At 40.7% G+C, this 21644-nt stretch overlaps 1 protein-coding gene across 1 annotated transcript in view; it reads right to left on the reverse strand.

The window, feature by feature from the left end:
* Window positions 1–4731: 4731 nt before the first annotated feature.
* METAP1D (methionyl aminopeptidase type 1D, mitochondrial) overlaps window positions 4732–21644 on the reverse strand; it is a 76556-nt gene continuing 59643 nt past the window's right edge. Inside the window, exons 3-10 of the mRNA XM_045847421.1 lie at window positions 20823–20972; window positions 19145–19293; window positions 18524–18566; window positions 14112–14275; window positions 7614–7711; window positions 6261–6308; window positions 5295–5373; window positions 4732–5166 (exon numbers count right to left, since the gene is read on the reverse strand). Of these exons, the coding sequence (XP_045703377.1) occupies window positions 5088–5166; window positions 5295–5373; window positions 6261–6308; window positions 7614–7711; window positions 14112–14275; window positions 18524–18566; window positions 19145–19293; window positions 20823–20972 (810 nt within the window). The 3' untranslated portion in view covers window positions 4732–5087. The remainder of the gene's footprint in view (window positions 5167–5294; window positions 5374–6260; window positions 6309–7613; window positions 7712–14111; window positions 14276–18523; window positions 18567–19144; window positions 19294–20822; window positions 20973–21644) is intronic.

A 21644-nucleotide genomic window follows, 5' to 3' on the forward strand; every position in this document is an offset into this window, starting at 1 on the left:
CTTTCCTTTGGGGGGTTTCTGTGTTTCTCAGGACAGGAAGGAACCCAATTTAAGCGGAACAGGGGTTTTCACTTTCCATTCATAAGAAAATGGAGTTTGTCTCTTTGAAAAGTCTAAGCATGATGCTGCTGAGCTCCCCAAACTCGCTTCAAAGCTTTGACTCAGCCGAGGTCATAAATATTCATGAGCTGACGGAGCTGATTGGTCCGTTGCCTTGCATAATCACCGGGGATTGGTCCAAGGCGCTCCGTCTCTGCTGGACTAGAGCGGGCTAGGCGGCCGGGACTCGGGAGAGACGGGTCCACACTTCCCGGCCGGGGCTCGCTGCTCTGCAACAGAGCGTGCCGGGTGGGGAGCACAATGGGCTGTGGCGCCGGCGCCAGGTCTACCGCGGCCCGCGGCTCTTCAGCCTCTCGCCTCACGGTGTGCCTTACTTCCCAGAAAACAACCTGCGACTCAGCGGCCGCCCTCATCCCCTACTGTCCCCATCCTCCTCCCGCCCCCAACACCGGGGATCCCGGCACCGCTTCTCCTAGTCGCCTGTGCCACTTGGTCCGGCGCTAAGCTAGGGTAGCTCTGGAGCCTGGCCGCAGCCTCCGGAGCGCGAAGTCGCGCACTGGGGGGCGCTGGAGGCGGTCAACAGAGTGCTTCCTCCCCAGCTTCTAGTACCGCTCTCCCCGAGGCCCCGCCCTAGCCTGGGTCCGTTCTGCCACATCCCTGGGGTGAGGTCTGGGGCCCTGCGGGTGAACTCACTCACTCGGCCGCCGCGCCGCCGCCGCTCCCTGGGGCCGGCTCGCATTGCTCCAGGCCCAGCTGGCCCCTCCAGCTCGAGGATGCACCGGTCTGATAAAAGCAGTGCGCGCGGTGAGCCAGGAACCCGCGCTTCTCCTCCCAGGAAAGGCAGCCGCACCGCCCCCTACTCCTTGACACTCCCCCCTCTTCCCCTCCCAACCTTCCTCCACCCCCCCTCCTCTCTCCACTCCCTCGGCGCCGCGCGCCCGGGGCTCAAACGCCCCTAGGGCGCGGCGCCTAGTGGAGTCGAAGAGCTGGCGGGCTGGGTGTTGCTTGAGCCGAGGACGCCAGGTGGTCGTTTTCCGGCCTCCTGGGGTCTGGCGAGAGTGCAGTGGGTTTAGGAGTCCCGTGGGACACCGAAACCTGTGGCAAAACCAGGCCAATAGTAGGCTCACATATCCTTGGGTGAATATATCTCTCATTGTCGCCCAGGATCCTCCTTATCATCAATGGTCAAAGCGTGTCTGGGGGCTGGGCTGGTGGGGGCAAAAGCCGCCAAGGTGCCTTCTATCTTCTGGAGCGCTAGGTACAGAAAAGTGCATAAAGCCGCCCCCACCCCCGCTGTCATTATTTTGTTAGGTAATTAGAAAGTGTTGAGAATTCTTTCATAATTTAGCGGTGTGGCGGGAACGGGGAAATGATCTTGTGAAAGTTCACACGTGCAGATGTATTAGTTACTGATTCATTTGATTAAATGGTAGTCTCAAGTGCTTGGATCTGCAGCTGAAGGCGCCCCATTAGCATAACACTGATGTTTAATTTTCATACGCATAATTAGCCATATATTTAACACTAATAGCAACACGCAGCCTTTCAATGTTAAACAGCCCGGGATTTGATCTGGCCTGAGCTGAACCTTCGCCGTTGCACCTTTCCCTGTTTGGAGTGCGCAGTGATCACAGGACAAACCTCTGTAATCAAGCACATTTTGGCAGAAGAACACCAGTAAAAATGAACATTCAAAACAGAACATTGGTGCCGTCGTTACAGATATTAGTGGAAGGGGCTTCTCTCTTTTTTAACTTCAGTAGCAGCAGCTGCTGCCCGCGGAATTCCTCTCCTTTGGTTTACGGGCAGGATGTTGGGGGTAGAAATATTTCAGGCAACGTGGTTGGAGCAAAAAGAAAAACAAAAGCAAAAAAAAAAAAACCCAACAAAACAAACAAACCCACAACCAATCCTCCAAACCAATAATGGGCTTGCCAACGTTTAAAAAGATTTTTTTTCTTAATCACCCGACCACACGGTGATACTTTGTAGCAACAACCAGCTAATGTCTCCGCTACCAGACAACACCAGGAGCTGCTGGACTCTTCTTGATTTCTGTGTTGCGCTTGTGGGCTTAATTGTTCCTTCCCAGCTCCTGTTTTGGGTTGTGGAGCGCGGTGTGGTGCGACCTGCACAGCAGCACGGATGCCGCCCGGACCTCTCTGGTCTCGCGTGCGCCTTGCAGGCCCTTGACCACGTAAGTGATCGCGGTGGCTGGCGCGGGGCTGGGGTTGGGACAGAGGGAAGCGGTGTTGGCGACTCCAGGTGCTCAGGGCAATGCGTGAGGAAACCCGACAGTTGGGCCACCCAGGGCCAGTTTATTCCAAATAACTGCAGGGTGGGGACACGGAGAGAGGCTGCCACAGGTCGCCACCGTCTCCACGGCTCTCTGTCCGTCCACATTTGGGGAAATCCAAGACATTCACAGCTTAGTGAGCGGGGCTGGCTCCGGGGAACAAAAGACTCTGCATGCGTCCCCCTCAACGGAAACGGTTTCAGAGCCTTGCTCATTTTAGAAATGAATTATTGTGGGCGAGGTAATGTCTACACGCCGGAATCATTTCTTAGACCCAGAGAAGGTCTAGGGAGGCGCGGCTACGCTGGGGCCCTCCGGCGCACACGCACCGGCCTGGACTAGCTTCTCAACGTGCGATTTAACTCTACTCTATGAGCCTTTCCTCCCCATGCCGCTCAGGCGACACCTGTTCTGAAACTCTGGTTTGCTTCGAATTTTGCCTGTCCCAACTATAAGAGGAAATAAAACTCTTTCATTGATCCCGAAAGGCACGGATTGCCCGTAGTAGGTGCCCGGTGGTGTTAGCTGTAGCTACACATGGGCTGGAATCCCGGCTGCCCTGGGTGCAATTTGGAGCCAGTTAAGCTGGCAGCCGTAAGGGGTGGAGAGCGGACCAGGTATTTTAAAATCTGCTTCCTAACTTCAACTTCAAAGCATGTAAAAGGGAGTTCGGTCGAAACAAAGTTTGTTTCCTACAGAGCTGCAGAGTCTTGGTGCTGGAATACACACACGCATATACATGTACGATGCTTAAACTTTAGGTTACTTTAATAAGTGAGATTATGAACCTGCCCCATAAATACCTCCACCTTGGAATAATTGCTGCACAAGCAGTGTGTTGTCCCAGTGGGTGGTGAAATCCTGTGGTCCTAATACAACTATTCTTGGGGAACCTGATCCGCAGATAAGATACAGGCTAATTGTTGCAATCCTACTGCAAGGGAAGTCGTTTTTAGGCAAACCTCTCCCAAGGACGTCTGGGACTTGCTTCTCTAGAGACTCTGAATTGTTCAGGGGCAGCCACCTCAATCTGTAGGCCTTTGCTTGGCCAACTCTCAGGACCCCAAAAGTTTTTCTGTAAACCTTGAAAATATTCAACCCCTTGTCTTTTCCAGCTCTCAGATCCACTAGAATCAGAATAATTTCTATCCAAATTCTCCATTTTTGGACACAGCAAAACAGAACCAGAGGGGTTGGTGGACACCTGGGAGAATCCTGAGTTCAGGAAAAAGCTTGAATGGAACACTTTTCCCAGCATGCTCATTGAACTCAGTTTCCTATGTTTTTTCCCACCACTGTGAGTGTCACAGAGAGAAGCTGGCTCTTGGGACCCAATTACAGATGGCATCTATCATGAACTCTAGGAGCCCTACATTTCCTTGGTGCGACATTTAAGGCCAAACTATATTTAAGTGGATGGCAACTTTGCAAAACCCGCTTTAGTAGAAACAAGAGTTAACAGAACCAGTGACCTCAAGGACACCCTAACTGGATTTGTTCCTAAAACCGTGATGAACAGAGGGGGATTGCTTTCTACATGGCCTGATAGAAGCCCACTCCTTCTCTACCCCTGAGCCCAGGTGTGAACAGATCCTGGGGAGCTAGTGCAAGGAAAGGGAGGTACTCAGACAGGAAAAGGTCTTGGGAGAGGATTGGATTTCCTGCTCCTGAAGCAGGTGGAGCTGCAGGCAGGCGGAACTGGAGTGAAACTCACCAGCTTCAATCCTGCTAACTAGGCCCTTGCCCTAAAAAGTTCCCGGATCTCTTCTTGCTGGGACCCTCCAGCACCACAGTGCTAGAGTGACGTCTACTGTCCAAGGGGGAGCAGTATGGGGAGAGGTCAGTTTAGGGGCTACACCAGTCTGGGGCTCATGCTTCAATTCCTAGTGCAACAAATGGTGTAGTGTGTGTGTGTGTGTGTGTGTGTGTGTGTGTGAAGTAACCTCTGGGATGCCACTGCAGGGCAGGATGAGGGTCTCTGAGAAGCCGCAGGGGACCAGAAAGCCATGTTTTTAGACTGATGAAGCCCTGTAGAAGGGCCAGAGTCCTCAGCCCACAGGGGGAAAAAAAGTTTGTAACCAACCACTCCATTCCAGCTGATCTTTTCACTGCAAAGCTGTTATGAAGGGGAAAGAACTGGAAGGGCTGGGGAGCAGCTGACCTCTGCAAGTACCCTTGGGGCCAGCTGGAGTGGGATCCACAAGGGAGAAAAAAGAGGCTAAAAAAATTCCAGCTAACAGCTAGGCTCGGGTTTTTCTTCATGCGCGCGCTTGTGACAAATTCAGAAACTCAAAAATTAACCAACTACCCTCTTCTCCTACCCTCATTGTAGTATTGTCAGAGACAAGGAGCACAGACAAATGGGTTTAGGAGGTGAAAGATTTTTACTTGGGCATTGTCAAGGCAAGGGAAAGAGAAAAACATGCACCTCTAGAAACCCCAGTCTTCCAAACGAGGGCGTCCCCATACCCCTCAGAAAACGTTTCCCCGAGCTGGGAAGCCGCGCCGCGCCAGGATCAGTCTTTCCGTAGCTGTGCCGCCACGAAGGGCTTCGGATCTGAGCTCCCGACTGCCTCCGATCCCCACCTCATTTTCCAAGACCCTTCTAGGTACTAACTAGGTTGGCTGCGGCACAATCTGTGGTCCACCCGTTTCTTCTGAAAGTTCTCCAGCTGGATTTCAGCAATTTAGGAGAAAAGGGGCCCAGCCTCTGTGACGTTGGGGTCGTTCCTCAGGCCTCATGGGGCAGTTTGGTCAGGATCTGAGCGCCCCTCGACGTGATGACAACTGTGTGCTCGAACTGGGCGGACCTGAAACGCACAGGACAGTGGTCAGGACTCGCGCTAGCAGCGGCGGTACCGGGAGCACAGCTAACCAGCGCCGGGAAGAACCTTCCCTTCCCATACAATTTAAAAGCAATTGGGCAGAAAGCAAACACCTTTGATTGTCCAGGGAGACCACAGTCCATGAATCCTCCAGGACTTTAAATTCAGGGGATCCCTCGGTTATGATTGGCTCTGTAAGAGGGAAAATATTTACTGCAGTGATTTAATCAGATTCTTGTCAAACATTGTTTCCACTGATTGTCAAAAAAGAATAAGAAGCCCCCCCCCCTCCACCAGTACTTCCCCACGGGTTCATGTTGTCATATCACAAGGGCTGGTAATTGATGTTGCTTACACAGCATACTACAAACTAAACAGTAGGAAGAGGAAACGTTACGGCATTCAAAATGTATGAAGTTGCCTAGTTCGTAATTTTTTAGAGGAAAAAGGGCATTTTAATCAAGCCTTAATTAGGACCCTGTGGATAATAACCACCCAAACACCAGTTCCTCTTATAAATACCAGTGAGTTTTAAAAAATATTTGAATTTTTAAAACATGCTCAAAATGTTCATTAATCAGCAAATAACCATTTTCATATTTCACTCTAATTGCTTCTCCATTAAGTCCCACAGTCAGAAACATAATGCCTTCCGGGTCCCAGGTGATTGGAATTTGGTGGTGACACCAATCACATGATCAGCCAGGAATGGGCCGCCAGAGAGTACATGCCACTTGCTGACAGAGAGCAAGGGACATAATCACCTGCAGTTACTGGGTGTTAATGAAAACACACACACACACACATGCACACACACACACACACAAAACCCAAATACCACATTATGTTGGTAACAGAATTAGAGGTTGGAGGGCTGCCGTCTCCTAAATGTGTCGGTAAGTATCTGATTTAGGAAGATGGGGCTTGAGGATATTATTTAATCAGATTTACTATGCATCTGAATTATTTCATTATGCTGATTGGCTTTATTAGTCCTTCACAGGACTGCCTGGCCCAGGCCAGCACTTCTGCTTCCGCTGGGGAGCCATGGCTCTCTGAAGGGGAGCTGCTGCACTGACCTATGGTGAAGGCCATTCCCTCCTCCATGAGTAGATCGCTGTCATTTGCTGTAAAAAATAAAACATGGGGTAGGGGGAGTGGGCGAGGGAAATGGAGAGAAGGATAAAGAGAAACAGAATTAGAAGGGTTGGGCTGCTGAACAAACTTGGTAACTTAATTCTTTTTTTTTTGGTACAAAAGGGAAAGTGGAGGTTTCTAGAATCCTGGGTGCTAGCTACCAGCCAGGGATTAAACACCAGGCTCCTGGGTCTCAGCCTTTGCATTTTTCTGCACTTGGGGGCAAGGCCTAGCAAGGACAGCCTGGGTGTTTTACACAGTTGTCAGGATCCCCCTGCCCTGGCCACTTGTTATGAGGTCTCCTGGCTTTGCTGTGTCCTGGGCCTTGTGGACTGCCCCCACCACAAAAAGACAGACATCCTGGGCAATAGATGCAAAGGGAAGACAGCCACCTGGGGTGCAGGCTGAGGTAGGAGGTAAGGTCAGAGGTGACTTCAAACAACTCCAAGTGTTGGTTTTGGGTGGGGCACATGTCTGTGAGGCCCTGTCTGCACTCCCTCCTGGACCCCTTCTGAGCTATCTCCGGTGGGGCTCTTTGGCTCAAGGGGAGTTCTGACCTGTTGCATCTCTAGGGATCTTCAGCAGATGGGCTCCAGGCAGTAGTTCTTCCAGGGACTGTTCCCACCCCAAGCACCCAAGGGGGTACACACCTGCACAGGGTCCTTTGGTCTGGTGCAGGTGTGTCTCCTCTTGGGGGTACTTCAAAGGACTCCCTCCTACCTTAAAGCCAACACCCCCACCACAGCTTTGTGGCCCACCCCTGCCTTCCCACTGTGGGGTACACACCCAGGCAATGAAAAACAAGAGATTCTGGGGAATGAACACAGGGTGGGTATAATCCAGAAATCACTAAAGAGTACATGCTGCTAAATACATCAGCTGTCAACGCTGTGTAGGATGTAATGAAGTTTAACCACAACAGTCAGCAGTCAGAGAAGGGCGTAGAACAAGGAAACAGAAAACAGCCCCATGTGCATGCTGCTGGGGCACTGACGCAGCGGCGCTTTGTTTTCAGTAACCTTCCCTAGACAAATATGCCTTGCGCCTTCCAGCCATCACTCTCCAAGAGAAGACAAAAAGCAAAATAAACCTTATTTCGGGGTTGAAGCTACTGGGCTCTAATCCAGTAACATAGTAATGTGCTGGTTATGATTAAATGCCCTTTGAATTCTAATTTTACATCCATACACACAAAAGGATGACAATGGGAATTGGATTCAAAGTTAGAGCTTCAGGAGCAAAACTGCCTTACCCTGATTCCATTTAATAAGTAGCTCCCAAATTAACTTTCTTACCATGGTGCCAAATTTCTGGATGTCCATGAAAGTAAGATCCTATCCCATGTCCCACAAAATGTGGACAGACTTGGAAACCATTCTGATGAGTTATGTGGCTTTAAAAGTGACCAAACAAAAATATTTAATTAAATTAGGCAAGTTTTAAGTGCATACATAGATAAAACAGTCACTTTAAAATACTCCATGAAAAAGAAAAAATCAGTTATATTTAGAGTTGGATATAATGATATGTTTTTACTATTCCGGAATAAATTTTTTGCCATTACTTGTAAAATTCCCTTGGGATAAATGAAGAAGAAGGTATGTATCTAACACAGTAGTTTGCTTCATACAGCATGCAAACAAGACCACTTTTAGACAACAAGTGAGTGTGCATACACACACATATATAGATTCACACACATATAGATCTATATAACCAAGATACATGTGCACCTAATGCAGGTTGTAAAAACCTGCCTGGTGTATATGGGGTTTCATGGAAAGACTGTGCAAATTACTACTGATTTGGGGACCAGAGAAAAAAAATTTATGATCTAGAAGTGTGACTTCCTACTTCTATAGCTCCCTTATTCTGGTCTATTTCAAAACATTATACATTTTGCCAACAGTTGCATTCACCCTAATAGTCAAATCTGTTTTGTCCATATTCTTGAAACATTCCAAAACTTTGTGATCATTTATGATTTCCCCTCAAGACCTACACCATTAACAGGATTCTTAAAGAATGATTTTTAATCACTGTGATACTTAAGACAAGCTACTATTATGATTCCTAATTCTTAGTGCTTCATTAGTTACTTCTGCATGCAAATCATTTGGGTTCCGTCTATTCTGTGTACATAAAATATAGCACATATACTCCAACCCTACAAGGTAAAAAAGTTGTTTTTGAAATTAGGTGTGTCTGTTTCTGGAAATGCCAGAAAGATAAGAACATATATACCACTAACAATTTATATTTTCAGGTGAATGGACTGAACTCTATTCATAACAATAGAATTCTGAACAAAATGAAAGTTCTGAGATCCAAAACTAGAGTTCCCAAAAGACCCTCCATTTAGTTTAACAGGAACTCAAAGACACTTAGCCAGCATCTTTATGAGCATGCTTATCAATATACTTTTCTCTCAACATTTTTAACCTTCATCTCCAGACCTGCAAAATATCTTCACTTAGACCAGGATATCACTACAAACAGCAGCTGGGCAGACTCTCATTCAGATTTCACTTCCATGTAACTGGTAGCACTGAAATCAGTAAGCTGTGCCTGTGCTGAGGACAGGGATGATAAGTCAATGTCTTTATACAAGTTGTACTTTATGGTTATTTCTGTGTGTCTTTGCACTTTGGGTAGGAGCTTAAACAAGTTTCCCAAGGCTTTTCTATTTGTACCACACCGTTTCTGAATAGAAACTGAAGGTAGAGAGTGGATGGAGAGTGGAAGAGATATTATTTAATACAATATAAGAATCTAGATTTTTTTTTACAAAATGGGCTCTACCTAAACCTGTAAATTATGTTACTTTGGTTTCAGTAAACCTCCGTAATTCTAAGAGCACTCAGTATAAACTGTTCTATTTTCTTTTCTTAAAAGAAAAACTAGGGGTTTTTTTAAAGGCTGTAATTGATTGGCAGCCATCACAGCTACATCTTAAACGTGCGTTACAATGGCAGTCTTCATTTTAATTTCCAATGAGAGGAGAGGAAGAAAGCCCCCTCTGAAAAACCACTTGGGGTCCCTCCCCCACCATACCTCTTACTCCTCTTCATAGAGGAAGCTGTGCGATTACTAGGTGGCTAAAGATATCTGAGTGCATTCTCTTACAACAATTTACTGCCTGGATCCTGCTGGAGCTTCTGCTTATAGGAGTATCATAAAATGTGTATGTCATGGATGCAAAGGTCAGAGGATTTCACAGCCATGTGGAAAGAACAGGACAAATTTCCCTCACTTCCTTGGTTAAGCACCTATCGCAATGCCTGATTAGCTTTCAACACAGGGACTACAGGGACTAAATGGGATAAAAATCTCATCAATGCTCCAAATTGCTATTTAAAAGCACATCCCTTCTATTACTTTGGAATACATGGAAAGCTGGACGGGCAAGGGTGCCCAAGAAGTGCCACAGGTGCCCCCCAACACCAGCCATCATAGGGCCTGACCATTTCTGAGAATAAAGGTCTTCTTGCCCTGGACATCTCACCAGTGAAGTCTGCCTTCTCTTTACTGAAATCTACTGAAGAGAACTCTCCTGGTATTAGCTCTTCTGTTCTGATTTTTTCCTAACTAAAAATCCTCTAAAACAGTAGGACATTTTGGCATGAGCCTGACACATGTATGATTTGAAGTCCTTCCTATGGAATATTTGGGGAGAGGGGGGAGGGGAAAAAAGGAGGAAGACATATAAAAGTAGTTTATAAACTTACTTTTAAATTATACTCTGTTATTACAGTTCATGTTTCAGTTATAGTTTATAGTTGAAAGAGAAATCTCTCTTAAGAAATTGCATCTTGTGACCATTTTCTTCAGTCATTCCCTCTCATGAGGCAGTTTTCCTCAACTGAAGTATTGTCTGAATAAATTAAAATTCTTAATATATTTCAACTACATTTTTGTGACTAAGAATACATTCCCCAAGAGGGCAGAGGAGTACTATATTTAAGTACATATTCTTCTAACAAAATAAAAATGCGCATGGAAATAGTTTTATCACCATTTTTGCATGAATCCTATAAACAGCACTACTGTCTAAATGGTCACACTTCTAATGAAAGGATCTCAAAGGCATCTGATTTTCGAAGTTAAGAAATTTTACCTTAATGTTTCCAGATTTTTATTTTAAGCATAGTCTTTTAGTGAAGTAATGCAAAAATCCAGAAATTCTCTCATGACAAGGAATGTTTAAGTATAATTAGTAATATTTTTGAAAGCCAACAATTGTTTTCCAAAAGAGTGGTACATTTTTTTTGTTTTAAACTGGATCACAAATTACTGTATTGTTCTTACAATAGTCCTGAACTTTTATTTGAGGTTCTCTGTTTCTGAAAAGCAGACATGATGGGTTGAAATAAAAGATAATTTATTGCAATGCTTACTTTCATGTGCAAAGAGAAGCAGTATAATTGTAATTTACAGTAGCTGTCAAGAAAAATCCATCACAGATGACATTAAAATGACTTATTTTGCCTGAGCCACTTATTGTTTAAACGTGCATAATCTAATAGAAAGAGATTATTTTTAAAAATCTGCTTTATATTCTCCTAAATTAATATCAAAACATATACTTATGAATTAAACATTAAAAACCATTTATTGATACTTTCATCATGACATTTACAAGTATAAGTTTAAATTATTTTTGATTGAACTGTCACATGTTTGTGATGCATGAATCTACACATTCACAATATTCTCACATGTGCAGATCATAGCATCTAGGGACAATTACAAAAATACAGATTACAAAAACACAGATTTAGAAATATTTTGAAGCAAATGGAGCTACAGTGAAGATAGTAACACACTGTAACCTAAAGATCACTAGCCCTCGTGAAACAAAAGGGCACATCAGAGAAGAATACTTTTCATTAAACTATTTTGTCAAATACTTTTTCAGAGATATCTTCCTGTCCTTTAGGTTTTAGAGAATTTAAACAAATTCCTATCAAGACCACTAGGTTTTTGGTAACATACTACTAATGAAAGATGTTTGTTCTTTTTCATGATGTGTCAGTAGAGGGAGGCTATGCAAAACATGGTGAATATCTTAAAATAAATGAGACTTGAGTTGAAAGATGTTTGTAAACCTTTGGTCTGTAATGATTCCAAGAACTTTTGGCATAAAGGTGGAGACTGCTTCTTTATTTACTCCCTTGAGAGTTTGCCTGAATAAGAAAAGGTGAGATAATAGATGTCCAGAACCAGAGGCTCAATCCATTAGAGCAAACATTTGTTAGAACCTGGGCCAGTTTCCTGTCTGGTGGCAGACATAAACCATCTAAATAATGAATAATGAAATGTATTAGGGTAAAAGTAAAATGTTCATTGTCTGTTATTTTTTACATAGTTTTGTAAGTGCTGTTGTTGGAACTTTCTAAGGAACTGGTACATGCAAATTCATAGTCTGCAAAAACTGACCTTTGCATCTAAATAGCTAAAATTCAATGTCACTTTCAATTCTACTCTTCTTTTTTTTATGTATCTAGAATTAATGTAGTGAATATGTAATGAAATGCATTATCCTGCATGGAGATTTATCAGACTTTCCGACTGAATGTGAGGCTTTGCTAGTGCTAGCTGGAGCTCACCTGCATGTTGGTGCGGCGTGTGGCTCTTTTTTGTAAACAGTTAAGTCGTACACAAAAAAAGGGAACAAAGGTCAGCACCCAGCCGCCACTTGAATGTGAGATTTTTCTTTTTATTCCCCTTGATGTATACTAGGCTCTGTGTTATTAGTCTTAATGATGGAAAATTGTAGTGTTGATACAAATCTTTTTTTCAAAGTAGTAGGCGGGAGCTCCATTTGTTAGTAAGTTTTTTTGTGACTAAAAGCCACGGACAGTACATTTATGTAGCAGTAAAAGGCCTAGATGCTCTTTCCATAGCAGAGCTAATTATTCCTACTGTGACCTTACTGATCTAGCCTGTTCCTAGTACATCTCATCTGCACGCCTGTTCCTCTGTGTAGATGGTGTCAGAGAATATGAAAAACCCTATAATGAAACCATTTTCATGATGGAGAAAGGCTACTGGAGTTGCACTTGCTACAAAGAGGCTCAATTATATGAGTAATTGTGATAATTTTCTACATTCATAGCCTTCAATGGGGAAAAAAGAATGAGAGCCACAAAGGAAAATTACTTTAACAAGAAAGTACAGAGAGTAAAAATGGAAGAAGAGACAAAAAGGGGAAAAAATAACCAGAAAAAAAAAGTTTAAAAAATAGATCTGGAGGGAGGAATAGCGAGACAGGGAGAACAACAGAAATGCTCAAAGCCCATGTGCAGCTGTGTTGCACAATTAAATTGAATTTTTTTTTTCTGTAGTTGATGAATGTGACTACTGCAAATGTGCCTCTGTAGTTAGCTATCATTTGTTGTTCCGTGACAGGAAAAGGATAATTACCTCTCAGAGAGAATCAAAGGCTGACATGCCCTTTAGACACAGCCATGAATGCAGAGCTCGATAGAATGCTTGAATAAGAATCTAGTGTTCTCTGCCCCCTTCTACTGAAGAATAAATTTTGTTAAAATGCAAGAGCACCACCAGTAAATTTGTTGAACCCTAGGTGTTCAAAAATATGAGGTACATCTATCGACTCATCCCATTTGCAAAAATAAAACTGCATTTTGAATTCATTTCTATTATATTCATGGACAGTAAGATAGTGAGATATGCATTAAATTTCTTTTCCCAGTAGGGGTCTGATTCAACATTTCCTATGAAAGAACAGAGAGACACTATCCTTTTTTCCCAGGCTAGTTAGCCTATAATTTCAAACTGTCAAAAACACAATTTTGTTCAAAGTCTTCAATAAAAGCTTCTCAGATATAACCCAAAGAGATTTTACTAAAGTTTGATTCAGACACTGTTACAATATTTTTAAAGCCATAAATACATTTAACTGATATTTTACTGCCTTTTTTTCTTAAAGCATTTGAAGGTTTATGGAGAAAAAAGGCATCATCTTTTCAAGGTGACTAAGCTGTCCATCCTTCAGACAAACAGGAAGTATTCAATGGTTCCTATTAATGAGAACAGGACTTTAAAAGGTACTGATGTGATCATCTTTAACAAAATGCATTACTTTGAAATGAAAACATATATTCCACATGTCTACTTCAAAACAGTTATGGGGAAAAAAGATCTAAAAGTAGGTAGGTAACAGATTACAAAGAAAAGTCTTGAATTCAGAAAATACACATACACTAAAAAAGTGAGCACAGAATGCTGTGTGGAAAATAAACAATGGTTTACAGGAAAAATGAACCAGACCAAAAAGGACAGAAGATCACCCTTTTAGGCTGTTTGCTAATCCACTAATTTGAATGGTAATGCTTGCTTGAGCTAACGCTTTTTTCCTCTGGATCATAGGAATACATTTCACCTCATTCCTTTATAAAACTTAGCTTTTCTCCTGTCTCATTATCCGTGTTAGGATGCTTAGTCCCTTCTTAGCTACTTTCTTCCATGTTTGGTGTGATTTTGAGTAAAGGGACACTATAGACCAACATGTCAGGCTAGAACAAAAGCGATCCTATAAATATTGCTTGCTGCTTCTATAAATTTCTTTCCTAACCTGGATATGTCAATTTTTTTTCATCTTTTTTTGAAAATCCAGGAACAACATTGCAGCCTGGCAGTTCACACACTGATATCAGACAGAAATGATGGTTCTGAATCATAAAACATGTCATCAACTTTATACCAAGCCACCAATAACCCTTGTACCATTTGCCAACCCTACCTTTACTTGTCAGTGTAAGGCTTACCTGATTGTGTTTCCAATTACAGAGAAGGGAGCCCCTGCTCTGCAAGCTGCAATCGCTTCATCTCTACACCTCCTGGCAACAGCCACTAACTTTTTACCACATTCATCCACATTGCCCACCAAAAAGGTTTCAGAGGTGTCTCCATGGTAGCCATTGTAATAGACCTAAATACAGGCAGAAATTTTAAAATACGTCTTTGTTTAGAAATATACTCTTCCAAAGTATACATTGGATTCACTTATGTATTTGGTGCATTCATATGTTTCACCCTTCCAGAATTACTCTTAAGTTTACCTACAAAAAAAGAAATAGATACACTGAGACCTTGCGGAAATTTAAAAGATGAAGCCATGCAATATTATAAAATTTTAAAATAAACAAATGACTAGTATGGCTATTTCAGCCTTATGATCAGCAATGCTATAGTAACATTTTGATTCCTTACTTTATTTTTGAGAAGACAAAACTATATATGCAAAATTTAGTTACCAGAGACACTGACCCATGATTAATATAATAGGTTTAGAGAAACCAGAAATATTTAACTTAGTGAAAAGTTTCTTCAGTGTCATGAAGATAACCAATCTTTTATTTACCACATCTATATTGGTAAGTCATGTATAATGACAAGAAAAAATAAGACAGACATGTCAATATTATAACAGACAGCAGGAGAATTTAGCTGGAAGAACTGAAGTGGCTCAATATAGGACTGAAAAATCTTGCCTGGAAGTGAAATCTTAACTGAACGTTCCAGAGAGCAGAATGCTAACAGAAACCACTACACATCAATATTTAAAGACTAAGAATATAAGAAAACAGTGTTAAGAATAAAATTATTAAAAACATAATTTTATCAGTCTTCAATGATTCAACAGTCCCTGTTGGATCTTGAAAGATACCAGATTCAGTATAAAAATCAATAATTATCAACCACTATAATAAAGATAAAAGGGTAAGAAGACTAATTGAATATTGATCCATTGATGTTGCATAGAATTTTCTATTTTGCATAAATTTGCCCTATGTAATTATTTTCACATTTCTCTTTCTCTTGAAGTAGAATGTAGAAAATGTTATTAAAATTTATCCAAGTTTTCTGTCTGTTTTAATACTGAATTAATGTCTTAAAACTGTATATAATTCTGCATTTAAAAAAATGCTCTTCCAAAGCCCTGGCTGGCGTAGCTCAGTGGATTGAGCGCGGGCTGTGAACCAAAGCATCACAGGTTCGATTCCCAGTCAGAGCACATGCCTGGGTTGCAGGCCATGGCCCCCAGCAACCACACATTGATGTTTCTCTCTCTCTCTTCTTCTCCCTCCCTTCCCTCTCTAAAAATAAATAAAATCTTAAAAAATATATATTTCTTAATAAAAAAAATACTCTTCCACACACTTTGAGGGAAGCATGAAAAGTTTTTACTATGTTTTCATTTTAAAAGTCAGGACACTGCCCTGGTCAGGTAGTTCAGTTGGTTAGAGCACTGTCCTGATATGCCAGGGGTTGTGGGTTCAATCCCTCATCAGAGCACATTCAAGAGGGAACAAATGAAGGCATAAATAAGTGAAATAAAAAACTGATCTCTCTTCCTTCCTCTCTCTCTCTAAAATCAATAAATTAACAAAAAATTCAAATCAGGAAACTGAGGTAGACAAGTACTTGTCTAAGGTTCGTGGCAAAAGTAGAAGTAGATCCAGATTAATATGATAGATTATAGGCTTGTAATCCAGTGTTTTCTATACTGTACCAAAGTACCTTAGTTACCTTGCAATACAACAGCATTTTATACATTTATTCCCATTTGCAATCCAAGAAAGTACAAGTTTTAATTTTATACACAAATACATCATATTTACTAATAAAAGAGTAATTACTTAAAAAATTGCAACTGAATGTTTATATAACTGCTATTTAAGTAAAAACGTATTTTAAAAAATCTTTATTGGCCTTTTCATATTACTTTTGCTAGCTTTCAAAATGACTACTTGGAAGAGTCAATATATGTGGCAATAACAATGCTTCTGAAAGTCTGTGACAGTTATCTACAATTACTGTTTGTACCAACAAACTATTCTTGTTTTCTACTTCATTTATTTAACAAACATTTATTGAGCAACTACTATGGGCATTGCATAGTCTATTTTTTTAACATTCAATGTTTAAGGGAAAAAGAAGTCTTTTCTGTGATATATTCTAGACATAAACAATTATAAAATGCAATGAGTATTTTCTAATAAAATACAGACTCTAATATGATAAAATCCAGAATAATGGAGTCTTTCATTTAATAAAATATTTTTTGCCATTATGAAATTATTTGAATGTTAAAAATGGAAGTGTGTGTTGAAAGTCTTCAGGAAACTTAGAAAAGGCATGGAATATTCTCTTTGAACACACTGAAAATGGTAGGGAAGAGTATGCTTAATTTTATTCTAAGCAGCAATATTTTATTAGGGATTGATTAGGTGAGATAATAAATGTAAAACCCCCAAATCTGGTATAATCCCAAAGAAAAATACTTCATTTCTGGCACATTTCACAAAATACCTCCTTCTACATGATTTTGAGTTGGAAAGAAACCAACAGAATATACGTGGAGCAAATGTTCAAGTATTCTAAGTAGGACACAACGATGTAGGAAAGAGTACCTTTCCTATATCAATAAAGGAATCTTTGGGTATATCTTCACACAAACTGATATGAAGAAAAAAGGTCGAATTAATCTGAACTAAAAATCTGACTAAAGTCGACTACTGGATGCAAATTCCCACCTCCTTCCTACTCCTACCTAGGTGTCATGGTCTGGATTTAGAGTAACTATTATCCCAAATATTTCCTCTGCACCTCTGTGTTCACTGCAGTGCTATTTACAGTAGCCAAGATTTGGAAACAGCCCCAGTGTCCTTAAGTAGCTGAGGGGATAAAAAAAGATGTGATAAATTTACACAACAGAATACAACTTAGCCATAAAAAAGGAAATCTTATGTTTTGCAACAGCATGGATGAACCTAGTGAGCATTATGCTAAGTGAGATAAACCAGTCAGAGAAAGACAAGTGCCATGTGATTTCACTCATATGTAGAATCTAATGAACAAAATAAACAAAAACAAATAGAAACAGACTCATAGATACAGAGAACAGTCTGATAGCTGTTAGAGGGGAGGGGGAGGAGGAGGGGCTGGGTGAAATAGGTGAAGGGATTAACCAAAAAAAACAAAACAAAACAAAACCTCATAGACACAGAAGACAGTATGGTGATTACAAGAGGGAAAGGGGGGTCAGGGGCGTGGAGGGTAAAGGGGGGATAAAGGGTGATGGAAGGAGACTGAACTTTGGATGGTGAACACACAATACAATCTACAGATGATGTGTTACAGAACTGTACACTTGAAACCTATATAATTTTATTAACCAATGTAACCCCAATAAATTCAATAAAAATTCAAGCAAAAAAATTTCCTCATTAATAGAAACTATACTCCTTGAATGCTCTCAACTAGTTCTTATCAGATGTATAAATTATATTTATTTAAAATTTATTTATTAATCATTACATATATAGAATTTATTTATAACCTACAAAATCCAAAGATATATCATTACAAAACTTTTTAGCAAAAGAACTGCCAAAGCACAAAGAATCTGAGTCTAAGAACGGTTAAGAGCTAAGAATATCAGAAAAGGTTTAGAGCTTGTACAATTTGAAGTTCCTATGTTAAATTATTTTGGGTTGTTATTTAAAAGAAAGACTCTTAACCATTTGGTGGAAACTTAAGTTTAGAGAAGCCACCGCTCTGCTTGTATGTGTTGAGTTCAAGGCTCCCTGTACCAGAAATGGAGCACGACGCTACCTTCAGCTATTTTAATAAATCTAAGGAACACTGCTAGCAAAAGAGTTGCTGTCCAAATAGACTGACACACACAGGCCAACGCAGCCCCTAATGACAGAGTAAGATAATGACAGGCCCCACTCAAAATCAGCAGGAAGAGGAAGATCAATCTTGGCAGAGTGAAGGAAAAATGCTGGCTTTCTTCGTGTTAGCTCATCTCATACATATCTAGCTTCAGCAGCTGCCCAGTGCTGCGGTGCTCTGCATTAACTACACAGTGGATCAATAACAATTACACCTTCTCAAAAACATGACACATAGCAGGATTGGGTTGACATTTCACTTAGGCCAACATTGATCTCAGTGCATCTGATTCCAGGCCTAAATTCAAGTCAGGCCTGGGTTTACTTGGAATAAACACAGAGTTAAAGACAAAAAAGGAAACCAGCTGCTTGCGTCTGGATCCAGAAGTAAACAGCGCTTCCATCGGTGCAGTGCACATTTTCAATCCGCTCTTCTTCCTGTTGCTACCAGCAATTCTGAAGTTGATCAAAGACTATTTTTTATATGATTTACTCACCGTGACATCAATGTTGATAATATCTCCATCATGAAGAGGTCGACTGAAACATAAACAGGAAAAATGGTGATAGACAGATCTCATTAAAAGGAATATAAAAATAAATACCTAATGACTGCTATCACGAGGCCGATGAATTGCAATGATAATTTGGAGTAGAAGAGAAAAATAAGTGGAATAACTATATCTAATCTTAAACTTATATTAGTCACATCAAATTTTACAAGAAATACACAGTAGGAGCATATTACCACTTATAAGTCTACCATTAAAAAAAGTACTTATTTAGTCACCTTAATTTTGCAAAGAGTCAAAACAATAGCTGATAACCAAAATTTACCTACATTTGGATTTTTACCATTTATATGGTTAATATATAAGGAGGTAAAAGAAGTATTTAATGCACAACTACTTTTGGGATTACATACAGCTTTAACATTAAATGGGAGTATCACATTCACTTAGAAGCAAAATACTTCAAACTTTTTGTTTTACCATAATTAGCTTCAAAAGTTTGCAGGTGGGTTTCAATTAAACAATAGTGTCTTTCACCATATGTGATAGATCTTAGTTTCATGTTTTAGTTTCCAGAGGAACAATATGTTATTAAGCAATGAATACCTGTCAGGAATACCATGACATAGCACGTTGTTTACAGAGGTACAAACAGATTTTGGAAAACCTCCATAGCCTAGAGGTGAGGGATAGGCATCATGACTGATGATTTCCCGATGAACAAGAGCATCTATCTCTTCAGTTGTCATGTCAACCTAAAATATTAAATAAAGAAATTGCTCAGTGACAGGTGAAGACATTTCCTGTATCTATTGACTATGCTTCTAGCTACGGAACTTCCAGGTGAAATTGTATAAATCTACTTTGATAAACTTGTGGTACAAGATGTTAATTAATTCTAATTGACACTAAAATCTTAAATTGTGCCTTTTTGACAATAATTTAGGTATATGATGATGTTATAGACTATTAGGAAAAGGCAATTTTAAGCTCTTAAGATCCTTCAGATCATTTGTGAGTCATTAAATAACATGACTCCTTTTTACCCTAAAAATTTCAAAAATATATAGTTAGGCAATTTCTTCCTCTCCCCCAATGGTTGGCACCCTGGGCTAACAGAAGCACATAAATAAATACTCAAAAGGCTCTTCAGGTTAGACAACAAAACCTGAAAAACAGGTTGATACACATGTTTGTATCTCAGAGATAGGACAGGGGCTCTGCAGCAATGGCATGGGGATTGTGGACCATCGTTGAAAGAAAGACATCAATTTGTTGCTCCACTTATTTATGCATTCATTGGTTGATTCTTGTACATACCCTGACTGAGGACCAAACCTGCAACCTTGGCGTATGCAGCCTGCACTTTAATGGACTGAGCTAACTGGCCAGGGCTCATTTTTTACAGATTTGATTTTCACTGATCTTGATTTCTTTCATAACTAAATAAGTCAGTGTTTTTAAAAAATATTTTTCTCTTACTAGAAGCTATCTAATTGCCCTCAAACCAAAAGAAAAGTATAATTGAGTTTTGTGAGCACATGAAGACTATCTTCATAAACTCATAAATCATGAATAAAATTCTAAAAGAAAATCTCTTATTAAAAATAACCACTCAATGAGTTTCTTTGTGTTACTTTATATTCACAGTATGTTATGTTGCAATAACATGTTTATGACACAGATGATACCTTAAGTGGTTTCACTGTTGAGTCTCACCTCCTAAATTATGCTCACATTTTTGAAACTACAGGCCTATATTTTCTTTTATGGTCCTTACATAGCTTGAGTATTTTAGATTATTCTGAAAGAACTAAATCTCGTAGTAAGACAGCTGTATATAACATTGCTCTATTACCCATAGCTTTGTGTATCTGGTCTGATTTTTTTTTGCAGAGCAAATGCAAGAAAATAGGAGACAAAGGTTGGGGCAAGCAACTCTTCAGGCACATGAAAATAATGGAAATAATGTGGGGAATAAAAGCAGAAACTACAGGCATGAGGAAGGGGGCACAAGTCAAAGCCGGTTGCCGTCGATCAACTTAGATGAGCTGACTGAGCCCAAAGCATCTCCAGAATTTTGCTATTTAAAATTGAGTTTGGATTTTAAATAATCTCCTGAATAAACACATAAAATAACATAATCCCCTTCCCTATCCTAAGGCTTTATTTAATTATTAACAAATTAGATGTGTACAAAAGAAGAGTTAAAAAGGGAAAAAGGAAAAATAAGAGGATTCGTTGCCCCTCATGTAAGTCTTGAGGCTTGGGGAGACGACGCCACCTTTAAACTCTTCCCAGCCAGGAGGAGGACATGACGGGCCAGCTGACAAGCTTGACGAAGCCCTTGAATCTGATCTTCATTCTTAACTTCTATGCTGTCTCCCCAGTCGGGTACAATGCCTGTCGTCACATAGTCTGGCTTCTTTATGTGCTGGAGGAAAAAGGATTGAAAACGAAGATCAGAACCCAGCACACGACAATGGGATCATTTTTTCAGACACAACCTCCTGCTTCATGGAGCTCTGCCCTTCCTGCTGGAGTGCCGACCTCCGAAGCCAGCACAACAGACCCTCCAGGCTGCCCCCAGTTCCTTCCCCTGCCCTTTTGAACTTAACATTGCCTGTTAGTGCTGTCTCTGGATGGTCTGTTAACCTCACTGTGCTTTGAGACAAACTGGACTGAAGTAGACTTCTGGTCAAAACGAACAGTAGTTTTCTTCCTTCTCCCAACTCTGTTAGAACCATACTGTCATTGATAAAAAATAGCACCAAGCTTCCAAATTGTTAAATGGCTAATTAAGAGCACTTTCATTTCCTTAACACAAAGATAAAATTTATGCAAAAGATAGCTCACAACACCCTCTCTTAATGAATATATGTAAAAGGCTGACTGTCAAGGCCACTGACGCCCATTACATGTATACTTTCTTACACTTCTCAACTGTACCCAAACTAATGACTAGAGAATAAAACAAAACAGCCTTTCTTTTCTTTACTTTTTAAGTACATAAAAAAATACCTAGAACATTTCTAACATTTGTCAAAAACTAACAAAGTGTCCCCCGCAAAATTCAAAACATTCAACTCTGATAACTCTTGTAAAG

The sequence above is a fragment of the Phyllostomus hastatus genome, unplaced genomic scaffold, assembly GCF_019186645.2.
Source record: "Phyllostomus hastatus isolate PE091 unplaced genomic scaffold, TTU_PhHast_1.1 phas_contig_1, whole genome shotgun sequence".
NCBI lineage: Eukaryota > Metazoa > Chordata > Mammalia > Chiroptera > Phyllostomidae > Phyllostomus > Phyllostomus hastatus.